General features: G+C 36.0%; 1 protein-coding gene across 5 annotated transcripts in view; it reads left to right on the forward strand.

Annotated features, from left to right (window-relative positions):
- LOC137243043 (serine-rich adhesin for platelets) overlaps window positions 1–22,929 on the forward strand; it is a 116,089-nt gene that overhangs the window by 31,323 nt on the left and 61,837 nt on the right. For 4 of the 5 annotated variants that reach the window (XM_067770208.1, XM_067770212.1, XM_067770210.1 and 1 more), the window contains exons 2-4: window positions 3,687–3,961; window positions 4,070–4,557; window positions 4,867–5,151. In XM_067770208.1, coding sequence (XP_067626309.1) covers window positions 3,687–3,961; window positions 4,070–4,557; window positions 4,867–5,151 — 1,048 coding nt within the window. The remainder of the gene's footprint in view (window positions 1–3,686; window positions 3,962–4,069; window positions 4,558–4,866; window positions 5,152–22,929) is intronic. The other variant, XM_067770209.1, reaches the window with a different exon arrangement.

Here is a 22,929-nt window from a genome sequence, read left to right on the forward strand (position 1 = left end):
GAAACATTTAAATTTACTGACATTGTAGTGGACGATATTATTATTATCACAAAATCACTTAAAAACAAATATGGCGGCGACAAGCTTTTATCGGAGGGAGTCTTTAAAGATGCCATGATATATACTGCTAATTTCTACAAAGATCTAATTAACGAGTCCTTAAACAGCGGTATTGTACCTAGTTAGTGGAAAATTTCCACAATAATACCTGTGGAAAAAGTAAAAAATACAATGAAACCTGAAGAATGAACAACATTGAACACGTTACCTACAGATGAACAAATTATGGAGACAGTGGTGGAGAATCAACTTGCGGCATACTTAGATAAGCACAATGTGATAATCCCAGAACAACCGGGATTCAGGTCGAGCCAGTCTTGTGAAACAGCGTTGAATATGGTAATTGCAGATTGGAAAGAAGACAAAGCGGCCAAAAAATTTACGGTGTCTGTCTTCTTGGACTTAAAACGGGCTTTTGAAACTGTCGATAGATCTGAGTTATTGGACGTTATGTTTAAAATTGGTATAAGAGGAAAGGCGTTGGAATGGTTCCGGAGTTATTTGAGCGACAGAAAGCCGAGAACGATAATTGGAAAGGAAGTTTCATCAGTGGTGGATGTTAACATTGGTTTACCACAAGTATCGGTCTTGGCGCCAATATTGTTTACATTGTATATCAATGATATCAAAAGATGCTTAAAATATTGTAAAAGACGTCTATTTGCGGATGATGCATTGCTTATCATAAGTGAAAAATATGCAGAATGTGCCATGCTGAAAGTACAAGAAGACCTGGACTCGCTATACAAATGGTTATGCCTTAGAAAACTGAAATTAATTGTCGAAAAAACTAAGTTCATAATATGTTGTAAGACCACTAATATCATAGGTAACAATAGTTTAAATAATATTACGCTGGAGGTAAAAAACATGGAAATCCAACAAAATTAAATATTTGGGAGTTTTGATTGATGATAATCTAAATTTTGGAGAGCATGTAACTTATCTGGAAAGAAAAATTGCATAGAAAATAGGCTTCATGTATAGAACATGTAAACACATTAGTCAAAGTCATAAAATATTGGTTTATCGTTCAATTATTGAACCACACTTTATTTATTGTCCTACTATGCTGCTATTAAGTAATGATATATATATTAAGAAACTTCAAATACAGCAAAACAAGGCAATGCGATTTATTTTAAAATGTCCTCCTAGAACGCCAAAAATTGTAATGCTCAATAGATTAAACTGGCTTAGTATTAAACAGTCAGTTAACTATTTCACATTGAAATTTATACACGAACTTAGGTTAGGAATGTTACCGAATTACCTGAGTAGTAAAATACATTATAATCATGAAATCCACAATTATGGAACTAGAAATTGCAATAATATAAGACTACCTAGAATAAGAACTGAGTTCGCCAAAAGGTCTATAGAATATTTAGGGTATAAACTGTACAATGAGTTACCTTCTGAGATAAATGACTGTGAAAATATTAGTAAGTTCAAAGAAAAACTGTTTTTATATTGTACGTCACTAAATGTGACATGAGTATTTATGTTAATCTTTTAATTTTAACCTAAACTAAGTCTTAGAGATCATAATAATAAATAAATAAATAAAAAAGAGCAAGTTAATCAATTTAACCCTATATTTACTCCCCTCCTCCTCCTCTTCAAAAATTTAACATTCAAAAATTTGTTTGTGCCATGATAATATAATTTAAAATATTTTTAAAATACAACGTAAACGTGAACAAGTAAACAAAGTTAAGTCTATAACTTCATTCAAGTTTTAAGAAACTTTCCGTTAACCCTGAGATGTGAAACTGTGAACGAAGATTTAGGCTCTGTTAGGTTATAAGAATTACAATAAAAGACTTTTCTATATTGGACAGAATCGAGATATTGAAATAGTACATTTGCAAATTTCGTTTGAGTAACTTCCCGTAGAGCTAGAACCTACTTCAGAACCCCATGACTATGCAGCATCAGGGAAACAAATTTTCGTTTTCTGGTCCAGGGATCGTGAAAATTCATAAAATGGTTTGAGCCTGGAAATTTTGCTTTTGAGTTTTGTGGAACATCCCAACAACCCAGAGGCATGAAACTTTGAACGAATATTAATGATAAAACAGTTTTCTAGATGAGACAGGGATCGAGATATTTAGAGGTAGTAAAAAGTCCATTTAGAATTCTGGAATCATGCGAACAATTTTTGAGTAACTACTCAATGAGCTAAAAGCATGAAACCTTACATATAGTCTAGGTCACCTTGACAATTCAACAAAACAAGAAAATAAAAGAAAAGTACAAATTTAAGTACTTCTTTTATATAAATGAACCAAAAGAAACGAAAAATGTCTCTTCAAACAAAGACACAATCTCTCTAGCGTTATATTTTTGTTCCTTATAAAAATGTATACAGTGCTAATGTTAAAATTTAAATATCAATGTTCATCAAGATTGTGTCTTTGTTCAAAGAAACATTATTCGTTTCCTTTGACTTGTTTATAATGTACTTAAAAATGTTTTATCTTCTTTTTATCTTCTTCTTTTGTTGCATTGTCAAGGTGATCTGATCTATGTGTAAGGTTTCATGTTTGTACTAGTGTCTTAAAAATCGCTCGCAAGATTCCAGAATTCTAAATGGAGCTTTTATTACCCCTAGATATATCGATCCCTGCCCCATCTAGTAAAATATCGCGTTAGCCTCAATACTTCATCAAAAGTGTTCTGGAATGCAAAGAAGCATTGAAAAATCTTCACTCAGGCCGGACCATACATTCATACTGGGTTCCTGGTTGAAAATGCCTATGAGTTGGAAAAGGAGGGTGCAGCACTCAACGATAGACGTCCCAATCTATTTGGGAGAAGTCAAAAGGAGACAGGAGTTGCATATGATCAATCAAGCAGGAAAGGCGTGGCCAAAAGCGTGGGCTGCAAAATTTCTAAAAGCATGTGCAAAGCCTACAGTATCTCTGAAGAGAGAATACTTAACGCTCACGATGGGCATACTAACTGGACACTGCTTTCTGGCGTCACATGCTTTTAAGTTAGTCCTCGTCAGTAACCGCAGGGCAAGGAAGTGCAGGCTGCCAGAAGAAACGGTTGAGCTCACTCTGTGTTCGTGTCCTAATGGTACTCAAGCCCAAATGCTTGTTGGGTATATTAGACGCCATTTCGAACGAACGCAAATAACTGATAGGTTAACTAGAGTTTAACCTTGCCAGATCGACCTTTTAAGCTCAGTTAAAGTAGACTGAAAATCTGCAGAGTAAGTTTAAGCGTAGTTTAACTGATAAACTGAGTTGAACTTGCACTGAAAAACCTGGCCTTAAAGTGGTAATTGCAAAATATAGTAAGCGATATTTAGTGTACAATACGAAATGCATTGTGTTGTATGTTACCTTATGGTACGCTATAAAAATAAGTGGAAAAGGATTCCTCAGGAGGATTTGAAACTGCTGGGCATTTATTTCGCTCTTTAAGCTTGAGGAAAATAATTTAAGTTTTCTTTACTTCACTACACCTAAATATAAGTCGAAAAAATGAAATTATAGAAATAATAAATATGTCAAATATGTCACTATACATCAAAATAAAAAACAAATTTTAATTAATAAGACTATTTGTTCTCTTCTTTATTTCTATATATATCAAATAACAATCAACAACAGATAACAGCAACACAATTGCGAATACAGCAGATCCCTATCCGGATGCACCAGCAAAATTGGTGCCTTGCGTTATCTGTCGGCGCACCTTCAATCCCGTAACGCTGCAGAAACATGTGGGCATATGCGAAAAAATGGCAACTAAGAAACGTAATGTGTTCGATTCCTCACGACAACGGCGAGAGGGCACCGAATTGGCTAGCTATCCGCTGCCGAAGAATTTTTGCTTACCCTCATTGAATCAGGAGCAGCGCGGACAATCCCCCAAACCCTTGCAGGTGTGTGAGTTTAACAATTAAAGAAGTAACAGTTGTAAAGAAAAAAAAACATTCCTATGTGTAATGTATATGTACGTACATATATACGTTTTTGGCTTCTTTTTTTAGCATATTGCATCACCCACTTTTATACGCAAAAAATCAAACGACAGCAATGAATTGACACGCAGTACCGCACGCGCCTCAGTGCGGAAACTACCTGCCAGCAGAAACGTAAAGTCACATTCGAAGTCGCCCAGTGGCACCTTCGTACCCACTACCATACCCAATAACGGAGCTGCTGCGAGTGTGGATGCCTCTATTGCGCTGCCAAACAACAATCAAATGGTCACATCAACTGTTTCCACTGCTAGTTTCACACGCGATCGTATCCGTTCATCTGATCGTGCGCAGGTCAAACGTATACAACAATCTCCAGCAGCTGAACAGTGTCCACATTGTGAACGTTGTTTCGGCCCCAAAGCATACGATCGTCATGTAGAGTGGTGCAAGGAGAAAGCATTGCAGGCATCAATTAAGCAAACTTCGAAAACCGAACAAAACTTGGCTAAAGAGCGGTTGGAAGCGCGTACTAAATACCGTGCACCCTGTCTCAAGTAAGCTTTGAAATTTCATTACATCAAGTTGCTTTTTATGCTTTTTATGTTCGTCGTTTTCTACTTCAATTAGTTACTCAAAAGCAAATGATTACTCAAATGTTATAGTGAAAATATTGGAAAGAAAAAAGAGTTTAAAACATATTGAAAAAATCAGCGTACAATTTTATAACTTATGAGAGCAAAATTATAAATTTTGCTTAATTTTTATATGTATATTTTTTTATAATTTTTTACCAACATTTTTTTACATGGTAATTTAACACAAAAAAAAACAATTTAATTATAAACGGCGTTGGATCATTGCAGAACTAAACGTTCGATAAATCGTGATAAATACGCGGGATTGGCTTGTGATGAGATTGAATTTGGCGATAGTTTGAAAACCATATACGGCACCCATAGCAACAATTCAAGCGATAGCAACAATACCAATGGCAGCAACAATAATAATAGCAACATTGGTCAAGTGAACCGTATTATAAGCAACGATAATTCCAACAATATAAACAACAGCTTCGCTAATGGTATAGGTAAAAGTAAATGTAAAAGTAATATGTCTCAATCAATGACATCTTCAATGACCATTGAGAGGTGGGTACGAAAACAACTATCGATAAACCTTTACTCTAATATTAGCAGAATCGTGTTTTTATCTTATCATTATTAAGTAACTGTTTTTCAATAACATGCCACCACTATCACTATTGAAAATCTAACTGACGTCCGACCTCCGTATTTAGTCAAAAGTGAATAGCTCTTGGCCAAGTAATATATTCCCTGTATGAAAGCTCAGGCTTGACTGCCTTCCAAGTCATCAGTCTCGTCGACTTGACTTTTTGACTGACTTGACGTTTCTTCTAAAACCTCAGAAACCGTATGCATAAATGAAGCGAATCCCCAAGAAAGATTTTGAATTAACAAAAGCAGCTAAGAATTATCCACTTTTGACAACGCTTGGTGAGTGATGCCCAGCACGCATCAAGACAACTCCCTCATTTCATGCTTTCTAGACCACAAGTAGCATCCTTCCGGTCTGATCCTGCATTTACCGCTAAAAGTGAAAAAATTCTATGTTAGAGAACTGCCGCTCACAGAAGATTGTTTGTTTTTTTAATCAAAATTCCAGTTTTTACCATGATACAAATATAAATAGGTAGTTTAAATAAATAAATAAATAGGTAGTTAGTTCTCATACTGTAATAATATGTGGAGGATGTTTTTACAGATGTAACGGGGGATATAATATATATATATAATACTTAATATTTTCAATACGCGGTAAAAATGCTTTTTTATGATGAAATTCAGTTTGCTTTATACAATTTTTAAATTTTTGCAGCTAATCAAAATCTTTTTTAACACATTAATTTACGGTTTGTTGTGTCTTTTCCCAGATGGTAGTTATTTGATGTAAATTTTCGACACTGACGATTGCGCAACGTCGAAACCGGTTTGTCTCCAAACCAAATTTTACAAGGGATGACGGAAAATCGTTCAAATATACATCAACATTAATTTGCCTTTCTGGTCCGAAATAAATACATACTAAATATGCCCTAGAAAATTGTATCGTGAGGACCTCACATAGAACTATGTAGTCCATAGTTTTACCAGAAGTTCATTCAACGACCACACTGAAAAATCCTATCAAAACCAGGTCCTGTGTGAAAAAATTACTAGACCCTCTTGGCAAATTCTAGAAACTTTCTAGAATCTATGCCACTTGCTGCTTCTTGATCTGAGGGCTGTATCACTCCTAATAGTTGGAATTCTAGGCTGGCAATCGCAGGGCACGATCACAAAACGTGCTCTATCGTTTCCTCGGTAATTCTATACGACAGCACGACACTATTAACACACGTCCACAAATATCAAGAGGGAGTCCAAAAATTGTAATACGCTTTTTGGATCCAGGATCGTGAATCCGAAAGTGGAAGTCAAAAATTTTGGGTCTGTCAATAGATATTTGCAAAAGAAATTGAGGCAATTCTTTACTTTAGCTCACAACTGCTAAAACTCGACCAAAAATATCGGGTGAGGTGTCAAAAGACGCGTTTTGATCCCAGGACCACGAATCCGAAAAATTCAAAATCTTATTTCTGACAAAAGATATTTCCAAAAAACCGAAAAATGGCCCCAAGCGCTCCGAAACCGGGGGTGGGATCCATAGTATTTTTGCACACCTTTCTGCATTGGCGGCCTTCGGCCGCGTTATAAAAAATTATCCTGGGTCATTTCTGTCAAAAGATATTTCCAAAAAACCGAAAAATGGCCCCTAAGCGCTCCGAAACCGGGAGTGGGATCCATAGTATTTTTGCACACCTTTCTGCATTGGCGGCCTTCGGCCGCGCTTATAAAAAAATACCCTGGGTGGGTCCAACACCGGTTTGGATACCAAAACTATATCCGCGCAAACACTTTTACCCACAGTTATTCTTGTGGGTACCACAAAATCAAAATTACAACAACCGCATGAAAATTTTCAATTTTGTTTGCAAATATCTCCTCTCCCGATATTTTTGGACGAGTTTTAGCAATTGTGAGCTAAAGTAAAGAATTACCGAAATTAAAAGTTTTCATGTGGTTGTTGCGATTTTGATGATTTTGCGCACCCACAAAAAAAATTGTGAACACAAGTATTTTGCGTTGATATAGTTTTGGTCTCCAAACCGGCGATGGACCCACCAAACGCGCAACAGATGGCCGCCAGTGCAGAAAGGCGATCTACGCAAAAATACTATGGATCCGGCCCCCGGTTTCGGAGGACTCCGGGTTCATTTTTCGGTATTTGACGCCAGAAGGCAGTATCCAAGCAGAATACCCGTCAAAGTATCGAAATTATATTTTGTCGAAAAAATATTTTGCCGAATTAAAAAAAAACAAAAAAAAACAAGAAAAATATAGAGAAATGTCCAAAATTTCGAAACAAATTTGAATGCCTGGGATATATCTTTACTTACAAAGAAATAATTGCAAAGAAAACGTGCGCAAAAGGTTCTTCTGCAGAAATACTGTGGATAGCGTATCCGGTGCTGGACCCAACCAGGGCTATTGTTTTTAACGGGGTCGAAGGCCACCTATGTATGCATCGATTGATTTTGTGCAGAAAACTATTAATCGCATGCTTGCGCCAACCATCCACCTCTATTGTGGCTCAAAGAGCCCTTTCGAAGCGCAGGTACGGGATTAGGTAGTGTGCTCGTCCAGTAACTGATGACGCTATACTAAAATGGCCTTATGGTCTGCGATCAAGCTGCACTGGGACTCGTTACAGTTGTCAACACTATGTGCTTTGCCACCAGTTCTACCCCAGCCAGCATTTTTTGAAAATTTTGATCAAAAAATATTAAAATATCATACCGCCAGATGATTAAAAACGTTCAAATTTGAAAGTATTTACTATTCTAAAATAAATTTATCGTCGGGCGAAAAATGTACCCTAAATGTGATTATTCTTGAACAACTTATGATTCATATTTCGAAACGCTTTTTATTTATATTTGATATCATTGTAAAATTAAACTTTAATTAGTTTAGAGCATGATACAAATATTATATATTATTTTCATCATGGTTTAGAGTAACATTTGACTGCTTTTCACAGTCATTTTCTGATCATATTCGTGAACATTTTTTAATCGTTTTGGTTGAGATTTTTTAATCATTTTTGAATACGATTATCGTGAAATTTTTCTTCATATCTCATACAAAATTACATGATAATCTTATTTCGTCAGGGGAAGAAAGCATGTGAAAGTGAGCTATTTGAACCACAGGTAATTCGCAAACAAACTTGGCCGATAAACACATACGAAAACAACATCCAACACCAGCTATGATCGTCAACATCTAAAAGTACGATAATATTGCAGGCTCTTGAAGATCAAGCAAAAATTATAATTTAATCACGTTTGTATCATACTTTTATTATTACTTGATATTTTTGAGGATTCCCAGATATTTCTATTTGTGCTCTTCGAGGCTATTCTTTATACATGCTGTAAGGCTCTGGAATTCTATCCCAAATTCTCTTAAGGGTGTGTTGTGTAGGAACAACTGCAGAAAGGTGATTCATGACTACTTCATTTCAGTGAGCTTAATGTGATTGTGATAAAACTTTATACTCTTCCTTGTATTTCCACCTTTTTTTCTTTTACCAACAAAACTTTTTATTCGTTTAATTTATAATTATTGTTAGTATTTGTCTTATAAGAATTTAGGCTTAATTGTTAATTATTTTGCAATGTATAATCGTTGATGTGCTATAAAAGACTCTGCCTTACAGTCACAACCACTTTTTTTAAATAAATTGAATTGAATTGAATTGAATAGTATTTAATGGGGGATCTTGAAGCCGTGTTCAGGTATGCCAATAAAGTTTTACTTACCTGCGGTTCAAATAGTTCACGAATTTCGCAGGGTCCAACCATTATGTATTTTCTGTGAAGCCGAATGTGGACAAATGGTTGAGGACATCTTCAGTTACGACCAGCATTTACATTATTTCTTGTCTTGAAGAATATGTTAATAAAAAAATTTTTATACATACATATTTACGTATGTATATTTTTTTTGAACTTCATGAAAAAAAGAAAATATTCAGAAAGCTGAATGAACATTCCTCTAATATTAACACATTTGATTCAGAGCTGTTAAATTTGAATTAGCATTAGTAATCAATGAATTAGATGCCTATTTTAATGGCCAATGATTATTTCAATTGTTTTCCGAAAAAAGCAATTACTAGTTGATTACCATTAGAAAAAAATAAAAAAATAAATGATTTTTTTCGATTAGTTTTGATTTGTTGCATGCACGGAATAATTTCTACATACAAGTACATTTAAGGATGAAATAGTAAATCGTAAGCGCTTATCGAGGCGAATATATATGTACATGCAACAACGGGGTGTCTCAGGGGGCCGCGATTTAGAGGTACTAAGAATTTTTTTTTAATTCAGGAGAGTATTTAATTGTTCCATGTGCAAATTTTAAGCCGAATTTCAAAAGCAACGAATATTGATGATGATTTTTTTGCCTGGGCCTGAGGAGACAATAAAAACATCAAACAAAAAGAGTTTCTCAGGGGGCCCGCGATTTAGAGGTACTAAGACATTTTTTGTTTAATTCAGGAGAGTCTTTAGTTGTTCCATGTGCAATTTTTAAGCCGAATTTCAAAAGCAAAGAATATTGATGATGATTTTTTGCCTGGGCCTGAGGAGACAATAAAAACATCAAACAAAAATGTGTTTCTCAGAGGGCCGTTAGAGGTACTAAGACATTTTTTTTTTTAATTCAGGTGAGTCTTTAGTTGTTCAATGTGCAAATTTTAAACCGAATTTCAAAAGCAACGAATAGTGATGATGACAATAAAAACATCAAACAAAAATGTGCTTCTCAGGGGGCCCGCTATTTAGAGGTACTAAGACATTTTTTTTAGTTGTTTCGTGTGCAAATTTTAAGCCGAATTTCAAAAGCAACGAACATTGATAATGATTTTTTGCCTGGGCCTGAGGAGACAATAAAAACATCAAACAAAAATTTATGTTTACATGAATCCGAAATCGTAAAGTTTTCGTGGTGACACTGATGAAGGTGCATCTTTTAAAAAAGTCTTCCAACAATACCACCAACTCTATCAAAGTCCAGATTATTTAAACGACTTCGATTACTGTACCGTGAATAATGAGTTTTTGCGATCTGAAGAAGTTAACGGAATAATTCGTCGAGGTCATCAAAACTGTCCTGTTATTTTTCCACTTGATTGTCATGACGAGGCATTTCCTACCTCATTGTTAAACAGAATCTTGCCAAATGGAGAGAAAGTAGAGCGTGACTGGTTAGTGTGGAGTGCCAGTAGCAATGCTTTTTATTGCCTACCATGTCGTCTATTAAGCACCAATACTTTAAATCGACTTAAAATTTGTTCTGCGGATATTCGAAATTCCAGGTACGGAAGAAGCTACACGATAAACTGTCATCACACGAAAATACTCAAGATCACATTAAATGTTATATTCAATGGCGATCTTTACAAAATCTAATTCAAAAGGAGGCTACAATTGATACACTTGTCAATGACTAGCTAATCACTGAAACTAAAAAGTGGGTGAAAAAGGCCTAGCTTTCAAAGGCGAAAGTATATATCTTGGTGAACGAAATGGACATATTTTGGGCAATTAAGATGTCATACGCCAATATGATCCGATACTTAGAAATCATTTGGAGAAAGTTAGGATTTCACAACAGCAGCACAAACGTTTACAAGTTCACTATCTTTCCCCAGACATTCAGAACGAGTTTATAGAAATTTGTGCAAAGTACGTGAGGGGAAATATATTCGATCAAGGCAAGAAAGCCAAGTATTATCGTTGATGCTATGGCTGATGCTAGTCACGTTGACTACGTTCATTTTGCGCTAACTCCATTTCAATTCGAAAGCAACAAATTTTACAGTTCAAGAACAGTTTTTGGCTTTCGTAAATTGTAACCAAAAAACTGGTCAGAAAATCGCTGGCCTAATTCGCCATACTTGATTGAAGATTGTCGTGCACGAGGGTACGATAACGGCGCCAATATGAAAGCAACTTACAACGGAGCACTACGTCACATTCTCGACAAAAACTCAAATGCTGATTACTCGCCTTGTGCAACCCACAGTTTCAATTTTTGTGGTGTTGATGCTGCAGAATGTTGTACGACTGCAATTACTTTCTTCGGAGTTGTACAAAAATGTTTTACTATTTTCAGCAGAACTCCACAACGATGGGACGTCCTCAAAAAAAATGTACCGAGCTCTCTTCATAGTCTTTCAGCCAAAATCCAAATTTGACTGCGCAAGCATACGGCGATGTTACCGGCATTTTCAAGTACATTAACAAGTTCGAATGTAAACGTGGTCCTCCAAGCTAGAGACGCCACCATAGATGTTGAGGTCCGACATCTAGATGCCTTATTAGCTGATTTGAAGTTGATCAGGAACCAATGGGAAACAATTTTAAACGAATCCAAAACAGTTGCTATTCAATTGAACATCTCACCAAAGTTTCCGAACACTCGAAAGAGAAAAAAACCCAAAAGACGGTCTGAAGATAATTTAAATGAGATGATTCAGAGTCTGATTTTAAAAACAATACATTCCTGGTGATCGTTTGTAATCACTGGCATTACTGAACGATTTTCAGCTATGATAAATTTGAGCGGGACGTTTTCCTTTTTGTGGCAATTTGAACACATGGATGAAACTTCGGGCGAGCGCAGCAAAATTTGTCGAAAAATACAAGTCGGACATTTCTCAAAGCTTAGAATGCGAAAAAATTCACTGGAAACACATTTACGAAGCAAATTTTGCTAAAAGTCTGTCACCATAGTAATTGCTAAATACCATCTACATATGCTCAAAATCTGTATACGATTTTCTCCAATATTTGTGTTGCTTTATGTATCTTTTGCAATATACCTGCCACTGTAGCTAGTGCAGAACGTTCCTTCAGCGTCCTTTCAAGGATCAAAAACTTTCATAGATAGTGCTCATCTCAAGAGCGAGTTTCAGGACTTGCCACGCTTTGTGTTGAATCCGTTTTGGCAAGACAGTTAAATTTTGATATAAAAATTTTGCAGCGAAAAAAGCAAGTAAAGCCACTCTTTGATATCCGAACTTTCTATATTGAATAATTAAAATTTATAATCATTAAATTTATCAGAAATGTATTTAAATGTTACCAGATAACTAGAAAAGATTATTTGAAACAATATGTGGCTGTTAAAAGAGAATTTTATTTCTACGTTACAATAAAATAGTATCAATAGTAAATATTCTGTGTTAATTTTATTGTCAGCTCTTAGTCCAAAAATCATTTAGTTGATGTGGCAAGCATTTTTTTTTTTATGTAATCCATCAATAATGATTCGTGAATGAGACGTCATTAATTCAAGTTAATCAAATGTACTAGTCGATTTTTTATAGGGGGCCCGTAAATTGTTTAGTCCCGGGCCCGGATTTTCTCTCTACGGCCCTGCACATGTGCATATTTTACTACACTCATTATAAAAAATAATGTGGGATCGAAAACGACGATTTGACTAATTGCCCAGACAATACGTAAAAAATGTTGGATTCATAGGTTGGGGTCCAAAAAACCAAAGGTTGTTATATCCCAGATAAATTTATTAACATATTTAGGCAATTTAGGCAATTTATTTAGGCAATTTAATTATTAGTACATTAAGATAATGAAATCTTTTATAGTACAACGAACAGATGTCATAACCATTGTGGTTTATATAATACTAATTAACTTACATATATATAGTTCTATATCTTAAGCTATGTTTCAAAATATAGAAAATAGATGAGAGTGAAGTAGAAACAGAAAGGTTAAGGAGTATAGAGAAATATGTAGATATCAAAAGTGCCAATAGATGAAAAGCTCAAGTGCTATCACTAGAGAAAAAACCATAAAGAATCTGTTTATAGTTGTTTTGGTTCAGAGAGTTTCTTACAGCAGTAGGAATAGAATTCCAGAGACGTATGGTGTTGACGAAAAACAACCTAGTAGACTCTACGTAGTTAAAAATGGGGACAGCTAAGGTGCATGATCTTGTCGATTTATTAAAGACTATTTTATCGTATAAGTACAGCGGCGTCTTTGTTGAAATAAGACGGAAAAGAAAAATGCAGCCCCTAGCCTTATGGTAATCGAATATGTAGCATCCTAAAACTCGATTTCTCCATGCTGATATATGGTCGAACTTGCCCAGTTCATAAACATAACGCGTATCTTAATTAAACACAACCTCAATTTTATGAGCCGACCTTGAATCTAGCTTGTTGTAAACTAACTCAGAATACGTAATGATTGGGACCATGAGTTGGATGGCAAGTTTTTTCCTGATTTGAAGAGGGGTATAAGGCGCAGTTTGCTTCAAATTACGAAGAGTCCCATCTACCTTACCCACTACTGTGTTAACATGATCGATCGCAGTGTAGCTCGAGTTCAACACAACTCCAAGGTTTTTAGCTTTATTGACGGTTGTTATAGCAGCGTTCCCGATGCTTATTTTAGGTATTTCAAGCCTCGAAGCATCCTTTTTCGCAATGGACAAGCAGTACGATTTTCCAGCATTGAGGCAGAAGCCATTGTTATTAGCCCAACCAAATATCGCCGATAAGTCGCTATTGATTTTAAGGCAAAGATCAGGAGTTGTACTAAAGTCACCAGCCAAGTACAGCTGAATATCATCAGCATAAGCGTGCATATTTAAAAATCTGCATGCATTGAACACATCATTAATAAAAAGACTAAAAAGCAAAGGGCCAAGAGATCCCTGGGGAACCCCCGCAACTATTTCCATCGGCTCTGACACAGCTGTTCCATTCATAACAATTTGAATCCTGCCTGATAAATAGTTTTCCATCATCTTTCGAGCATTATAACTGAATCTAAAATACTTTTGTAGAGGGTGGGGCCGTATGTAGAAGTCCACGAAAGTGGGGAAAGCTTCTGACCGCCATTCACCTGGGAATGGCCAGAACGATTCTTTTGCATTCGGTTCAAGCAGCTCACTACTGCCGGTCGCTTGCGGCCAAGTATGCTCTGGGTAGCCGCTAAACATCCGTTTAGCGGTGAGCTAATGTGAGAAGGCGACAACCTGGCTAGGCCACTCTGACATAATCGGTTTAAGGGCTAGCCGGGGGAGATCTCATCGGCAGCGTCTGTACACCTCTAGGTGCGGCTGCAAGCGGGCGTCTGTCTTGGAGCAAGCGGCTCGCTATATAAACGTGCCAAGTAATATTTTCACCCCCGCTGAGCGGGTTGTGCGCTGGGCTTGGGACCCGCCACGTAAAACCATACTCCAATGAAATATAACAAGCCTCGGATAAATACACTCTCTATTGATGACGACCATGGCAAACGTTTGAAGAACAATGAATTGAGGGCATGCACCTGGAACGTCCGCTCCCTGAATGGGATTGGTGCAGATGCCCGGCTGGTTGATGTCCTCGTCAAAGGAAAATCTGACATCAGCGCCATCCAAGAAATGCGTTGGACGAAGCAAGGAAGAAACAAGATCAAAAATTGTGACATATATTGGAGTGGCCATACGAATAAGCGCAGTTTTGGCGTCGGATTCGTGGTGGGAGAGAGACTCTGTCGCCAAGTTCTGGCGTTCACACCTGTGGACGAACGTCTCGCCGCTATCCGAATAAAAGCAAAATTTTTTAATATATCATTCATCTGCGCCCATGCGCCGACAGAGGAGAAAGACGATGAGGTGAAAGACACTTTTTATGAACAATTGGAACGCACATACGAGCGCTGCCCCCGTCACGATATAAAAGTCGTGCTTGGTGACTTTAACGCCAGGGTGGGCAAAGAAGGTATTTTTGGCCCTACAGTCGGAAAGTTCAGCCTTCACAATGAAACTTCTCCTAACGGACTGAGGCTGATTGACTTTGCCGGTGCTCGAAACATGGTCATATCAAGCACGAGGTTCATGCATAAAAAGATACATCAAGCTACATGGCTGTCTCCTGATCGAAATACTCGCAATCAGATCGATCACGTTGTGATAGATGGACGACATGCCTCCAGTGTTTTAGATGTGCGCACGATCCGAGGGCCTAACATCGTCTCGGACCATTATCTCGTTGCAGCCTAAATACGCACCCGCCTCAACGCGGCTAAAACCAAGGAACAAAAAACACAAGGGAAGCTAGACGTCGAAAAGCTTCAATCACAACAGACTGCCAATGATTTCGCAACTCGACTCTCACACCTGCTCTCTGAGAGCACAACTCGTCCTGAAGGAATACAGGAGCAGTGGGAGCATATTTCCAAAGTACTTCGTACTGCCGCCGAGGAAAAAATTGGTTACCAGCGACCACGAAAAACAACTGGTACGATGAAGAATGCCGCGTTGCGACTGAAAGAAAAGACGCTGCCTACAGGGCTACGTTAAAAGCGAGCGCGACAAGAGGAGTGTGTGAACGCTATCGTGAGTTGAAAAAGGAAGCGAGACGCCTTTTCAGGAAGAAAAAATCAGACGCAGAAAGGCGTGAGTGCGAGGAGCTTGAGCTGCTAGCCACCAGGAATAACGCCCGAAAATTTTACCAAAAAATACGGCGACAGACGGAAGGTTTTAAGACCGGGGCAAACTCCTGTAGGAACGAAAACGGCGACCTTGTAACTGATGTCCAGAGAGTGCTTAGATTATGGAGGGAACACTTCTGTTCTCCTAAATGGAGGCAGCAATTCAGCGCCCAGAGATGAAGAACCCGATCCCGCAATCGATGATGATGGAATATATGTCCCCCCGCCCGATTATGACGAAGTTAGAATAGCAATAACCAGATTGAAAAACAACAAGGCCGTGGGCGCTGATGGATTGCCTGCGGAGCTATTCAAGTATGTCGGCAAGGAGTTGGTAAGGCACATGCAGCAGCTTCTCAGCAAAATATGGGCGGAAGAGTGCATGCCCGACGGTTGGAATCTAAGTGTTCTTTGCCCAGTCCACAAGAAGGGGGATACTGCAAAATGCACCAACTATCGTGGAATCAGCCTTCTCAATATCGCATATAAGGTCCTTTCAAGTGTATTGTGCGAAAGATTGAAGCCAACCGTGAACCGGCTGATTGGACCTTATCAGTGCGGCTTCAGACCTGGTAAATCTACCATCGACCAGATTTTCACGCCAAATCTTGGAAAAATTCACGGGAATTGACACACATCACCTCTTCGTCGACTTTAAAGCCGCCTTCGACAGCACGAAAAGGAGCTGCCTATATGCCGCTTTGTCTGAATTTGGTTTCCCCGCAAAACTTATACGGCTGTGCAAAATGACGTTGAGCAACACCATCAGCTCAGTCAGAATTGGGAAGGACCTCTCCGAGCCGTTCGAAACTAAACGAGGTTTCAGACAGGGTGACTCCCTATCGTGCGATTTCTTTAATTTGGTGCTGGAGAAAGTTATACTACCTGCAGAATTTAACCGCACTGGAACAATATTCTATAAAAGCGTGCAATTACTGGCATATGCTGATGACATTGATATCATCGGCCTAAACACCCGCGCTGTTAGCTCTGCTTACTCCAAACTGGAAAAAGAAGCGGTAAAGATGGGTTTGATGGTAAATGAGGACAAAACGAAGTACCTGCTGTCATCGAGCAAAGAGTCAGCGCATATGCGCCTTGGCAACCACGCTACTGTTGGCAGCCATAATTTCGAAATAGTAAAAGACTTCGTTTATTTGGGAACCAGCATCAACACTAGCAACAACATCAGCACTGAAATCCAGCGAAGAATCAATCTTGCCAATAAATGCTACTTTGGACTAGGTAGGCAATTGAAAAGAAAAGTCCTCTCTCTGCGAACGAAAATCATACTCTACAAGTCACTTATCGTACCCGTCCTGCTATATGGGGCAGAAGCATGGACCATGACAACAGCAGATGAAGCGGCTTTGGGAGTGTTCGAGAGAAAAGTTCTTCGAAAGATTTATGGACCTCTACGCGTTGGCGATGGCGAGTACCGAAGATGATTTAATGATGAGCTGTACGAGCTATACGCAGACATCAACATAGTCCAGCGAATTAAAACGAAGCGGCTGCGCTGGCTAGGCCATGTTATGCGAATGAAAGATGATGCTCCGGCCAAGAAAGTGTTTCTATCGGAACCCGCCTATGGAAGGACCAGGTGGAAAACGATTTAAACTCCCTTGGTGTGACCAATTGGCGCCGGTTGGCGGAGCGAAGGAGCGACTGGCGCGCCTTGTTGGACGGCCATAACCGTTTAGACGGTAAAGCGCCAATTAAGTAAGTAAGTAAAATACTTTTGTAGCTTATAGCACAGTAGTGTGTGATTGACTGAGTCAAAGGCTTTCGAGAAATCGAGTAGACACAGGATTGTTAGTTGGCCTTTGTCAAAGGGTACGCGTATGTCATCCAATATTTTTATAAGAGCAGTCGAGCAGCTGTGACCAGCTCTGAAGCCTGACTGGTATGGCGAGAGTAGATTGTGTACAGACACGTGGGTCCTGATTTGTTCCGCCAATAAGCTCTCGAACGCTTTTGATAAAATCGGTAAGCTGCTAATAGGCCTGAAATCTCCCGGGGAAAACGCTTTTCTATTTTTGAGGTGAGGTCGAAATTTGGCCACTTTCCACGATTCCGGGAAGCATGCGGTTGTTATCGAATGGTTGATTATATGGGCAACTGTTCCTACAATGAGAGGAAGAATCATTTTTACAAATATAATTGGAATTCCATCTACTCCGATTGCTTTGGTCTTAATTTTAAGAATGCATCTTATTACATCGGCTTCCGGTACCGTAGAGAATTTAAACGTGACACCTTGAAAACAAGCAGATTCACTAAAAAGAACATTCATTGGACTTAAAGTAGATACAGCACTACTAACAAAGGCATTATTAAGGACAGTTGAGCTCAGAGTACACTCAGGAAGATCTTTACCACACACTCGCAGACTTTTAAGATTTCGCCATAGGACATTAGGCGGAATTTCAGGGCCGAGACGTGATGAAAAATACCTACATTTTTCTATTCTAATGGTCTTTGTGGCGAGATTCTTCGCATTTCTGTAGGAGTCCCAGTCCGAGTTACGTCTTTTCTTCTTCCAGTTGCAGTACGCCTTATTCCGCCCTTTTATTGCAGCTATAAATTTGTTATTAAACCAAGGACATGATACGGACTTGACGTTTCGGGTTACAGGGGTACATGCTTGTCAAAAGCTTCAACTATTTTATTATTGAGAAAGTCAAGCTTGTCATTAACAGATGGGAGACGCCAGCATTCACACCAATCGACACTGGACAAATCGGAGAAAAGGGCATTATTGTCAACTAAACAGTAGTCTCTAAAACTATATGTACTTTCTATACTGGGTTGGTCAAATTTAAAGTTCAGGGCTCAAAAAATTAAGTCATGGTTAACAAGAACGAAAGCTGGCCAAATTTTAAAACACTTTTAGGATCAGAAACAATAAAGTAGTCCAGCAGACTAGGATAGCAGTTATTTGCATATGTTGTGGGTACGTTTCTATTAATAATAGAAAGGCCAGCCGCGGCAACATTCTCTAATAATCTATCACTAGAGCAATCAGAAACAAGTAAGGTAACATTTAAGTCTCCACAGATAACGAAATAATCAAAGTCTACTACATACGAGGCTAAGGACGAAAAGAATGTGTCGTGACTTATAGACTTATGGGGGTTGTACACGCATGACACTAACATTTTAACAGATCTATTGAATAACTTAACAATTAGATATTCTATTTCTGGTGTTCTTGAATAGTATTTTTATAATAAATTGCAACACCCCCTCCCCTCTTATGCATTCTGTCGTTTCGAATCAGCCTGTAGTTATTGATATTAAAATGAATGTTGTCCAATTCATGTGTAAACCAAGTTTCGGTCACGCAGATTACATCAACGGTAGACGACTCAAATACAAATTTTACGTAGTCCATTTTTTTCATTATTGAGGCTTCTCGCGTAAAAGTGCATGGCATAATACGTTTAGCATTACAAGGCTGTTATCGACTGCACCACCCACGTCTCTGCTAGAAGACATTATAGTGTTAACTACTTTGTACTCTTTACTTTAATTTTTAAAATAATTTTAATTGAGTTTTCGTGTTAACTTAAAATTTTGAATAACTTCAAAAAAAGAAAATTCTAATTAGTTAGAAAATATCTAAACTCAAAAATAAACAAAATATAAATTTTTAAAAACAAAATCAAAATAAAAGATTTTTTAAATATCAACTTGAATGTTGATATATTGGCGATCCTACCAACGGACTTAAAATTATTTGAACGTGCACACTTGTACAACGAATTTGGACTTAAATTAACGTTGTTAAATGCAGAACTAGTGAATTATAGATGTTAATGTGACTATAATTATCACATACATGTGCTTACACAATGATACTGAAATGTGATTAAAGAAAAGCCAGATCATTAAGGCAGTGATTAGTTTAAAACTCAAAGACTATTTTATATAGGAATTTGATTAACAGAAACATATTCTAAAATAAACTAAAAATGTGTATAGTGTAAAAACATCTAAAATAATTTAGACTATTATTTACAAAATAGTTTATGTGCAAAATTTTCGCTTCAATATCATTAAATTAATTGAACAAGAATCTTTAAATTTTTAATACAATAATGAACAAAAATAAAACAAAATTAAATTCTCTACTATTACAATACAATATCTATCAACAATCCATTATAATGTACATTGCCTGAATTGCTTCAACTTCTCAAGGACTGTGCTGGTGATTTGGTGTTTGTCAAGAATCAACTAACTAAAGTACCAGCATTTGTATCTCTATTTACACGCCTTACTTTGCTGAATTTGTCATGCAATCAACTTTCCGATCTGCCGAAAGAATTGGGTGTCTGAATACTACGCGCTGAAGAATTAACTAAATAAAAAATTTAATAAATAGCACTATTGAAATTCTTGTACATATAATTTAACTATATTTGTGTTCCTTATATATTTGTGAACAAGAAGCAATACAACAACATTCTGTTCAAATTTCATATAACAGTCGCTGTAAATTATATATACGAAACATTAAAACAAAGAATAAATGTTGAAAATCAAATTAAAAACATAAAAAACTCCAAAAACGTGTGTGTAAACAAAATTAAAACATTTACAACCTAATACTCTTAAAAGCAGCGATTGGGTTATCCAAACCACAACAACAATTTTGCACGCAATACACACAAGAACAGATTTAAAATGAAGACATCACGATGAAAATTAAGAGATTTATTTACAAATAAAACAACAAAGCCATTGCATATTTTAAAAGCATTACGATATCAAACAATCCAGATATTAATTTCAAGATATTTTTTAAACAATCATCAATCAACTACTTATTAATTTTAATATTTTTTTATTAAATTTAATTTTATGTAAGTATAATTTTTATTCTAATATTAAATTTAAAATTTTTCAATTATAATTTAAATTAAAATTTTAAACCTTTTAACTTTCAAATTTATTTTAAGATTATTTTTACATTTTAACAATTATTTAAATTTACTTATTTTTTATATAAAATTAAATATTTTATTTAAATTGTTAACTCCCTTTCCAAAAAAATCTTAAATATTTCCAAATTTTCAAATTTTTCATTTTATTTTATTTTTTTTTTTTTTTCATATGGTTCTACGTTCACCAATACGAACTCGTAAATTTACAAATGCAGAAAATCAAAATATCAACCATACAAATAACATCATGACTCACAATACAACTCAAAATTCTAACATTAATACAACACAAAACAACATCTCTAATACAACACAAAATACTTCAACACAAGATAACTTTACAAATTTTCCTTCTACTAAATCTATTAAATTACCACAATTTTGGCAAGATTGTCCTGATGCCTGGTTTTTGCTTGTTGAAGGACAATTTGAAATTAACAATATCAATGATGATAATTTAAAATTTCAAAATGTTCTAATTACTCTTCAACGAGATACTATATCTAAAATTTTAGATGTTATTAACCCTCCTCCTCTTTTTAATAAATATGATACAATCAAAAAAATTATATGTGAAAGATTTTCTCTTAGCGAAGAAAAACGATTAGAACAATTATTTTCAAAAACTGAACTTGGTGATCGTTCACCATCTGAATTATTCAGATTTATGAAATCACTTATAGGTACTGACTCCATTGTAAGTCAAGAATTACTTTTCAAATTATGGATTCGTAAATTGCCACAAGAAATACAAATCCATTTAACTTCTAGTAACAATCAAAATAAAGAAGAAGTAATTATTTTAGCTGACAAACTTTTTGATTTAATCAACAAACGTCATTCTTCCAAATCTCCTGTAGTCTCAAGTATAAATAATAATATTTTAGAACAATGCGTTAAAAATTTAACTGAATTAACCACGGCTATTTTTCAAAATTTAAATAAAATTTCTAATGATATTAATCAATTACAAATCCGTTCAAGATCTAAAGATAGAAATAGATTTAAATCTCGAAATTTTTCAAAATCAAGAAATTTTTCAAACAATCGTAATTTTACTTCACAAACAAATATTTGTTGGTATCACAAAAAATTTAAGAATAACGCTCTTAAATGTATACCCCCATGCAATTTTAATCAAAATCACAATTCAAATTCCGAACAAAATTTAAACTGAAACGATCCATTATGACGGTGACGGATAATGGAACTATTATTAAACCTACTCGTCGCCTATTCATATTTGATAAATTCAATAAACTTAATTTTCTTATCGATACAGGTGCAGTTGTATCAGTTATTCCTTTTTCTAAATTTAAAATTTATAAAAGAAATTCGGATCTTACTTTGACCGCAGCAAACGGTTCTTCAATTGAAACTTTCGGTACAAAACTACTTAAAATTGATTTAGGTTTAAGAAGAGATTTTGAATTCCCATTCATTATTGCGAATATTGATACACCAATTTTAGGAGCAAACTTTTTAGAAAAATTCGGAATTATTGTCAATATTAAAAATAAAGAAATAATGGATTCTACTACAAAAATTAAAGTTACTGGATCTTCTGGATTTTCTGATATTTTCTCACTCAAAATTCCTATTGTCGAAAATAAGTTTTCAAAATTACTTAATGAATTTCCATCTATTACCTGTGAACCAGATTATACTAAAAAAGTTAAACACCATACGGTTCACAGGATAGAAACAAAAGGTATTTTACCATTTTCGAAACCCAGACGTCTTGATCCAATCAAACTTAAAATTGCTAAAGCTGAATTTGAATTTTTAGTTAAAACTGGTATATGCAGACCCTCAAATTCTCCTATTGCATCTCCACTTCATCTCGTTCCTAAAAAAGAACCAAATGATTGGAGACCTTGCGGAGACTATCGAAGACTTAATTTTATTACTACACCAGATCGGTATCCTTTACCACATATTCACGATTTAACAATTGATTTAAAAAACAAACAATTTTTTTCCAAAATTGATCTTGTGCGTGCTTACCACCAAATTCCAATGGCAGAAGAAGACATTCATAAAACTGCAATAACTACCCCTTTTGGAATGTTTGAATTCGTAAGAATGCCTTTCGGTTTACGAAACAGTGCTCAAACTTTCCAACGCTTTATTAATGAAGTATTTTCTGATTTCGATTTTGTATTTACATACATTGATGACATTCTTATTGCCAGTGATAATGAAGATCAACATATAAATCATTTAAAATCAGTTTTCAAAAGACTTGAAGAATATAATTTAAATATCAAACCTTCAAAATGTACTCTCGGTGTAAATAAATTAAATTTTTTAAGTTACGAAAT

The sequence above is a fragment of the Eurosta solidaginis genome, chromosome 3, assembly GCF_040869045.1.
Source record: "Eurosta solidaginis isolate ZX-2024a chromosome 3, ASM4086904v1, whole genome shotgun sequence".
NCBI classification, from domain to species: domain Eukaryota; kingdom Metazoa; phylum Arthropoda; class Insecta; order Diptera; family Tephritidae; genus Eurosta; species Eurosta solidaginis.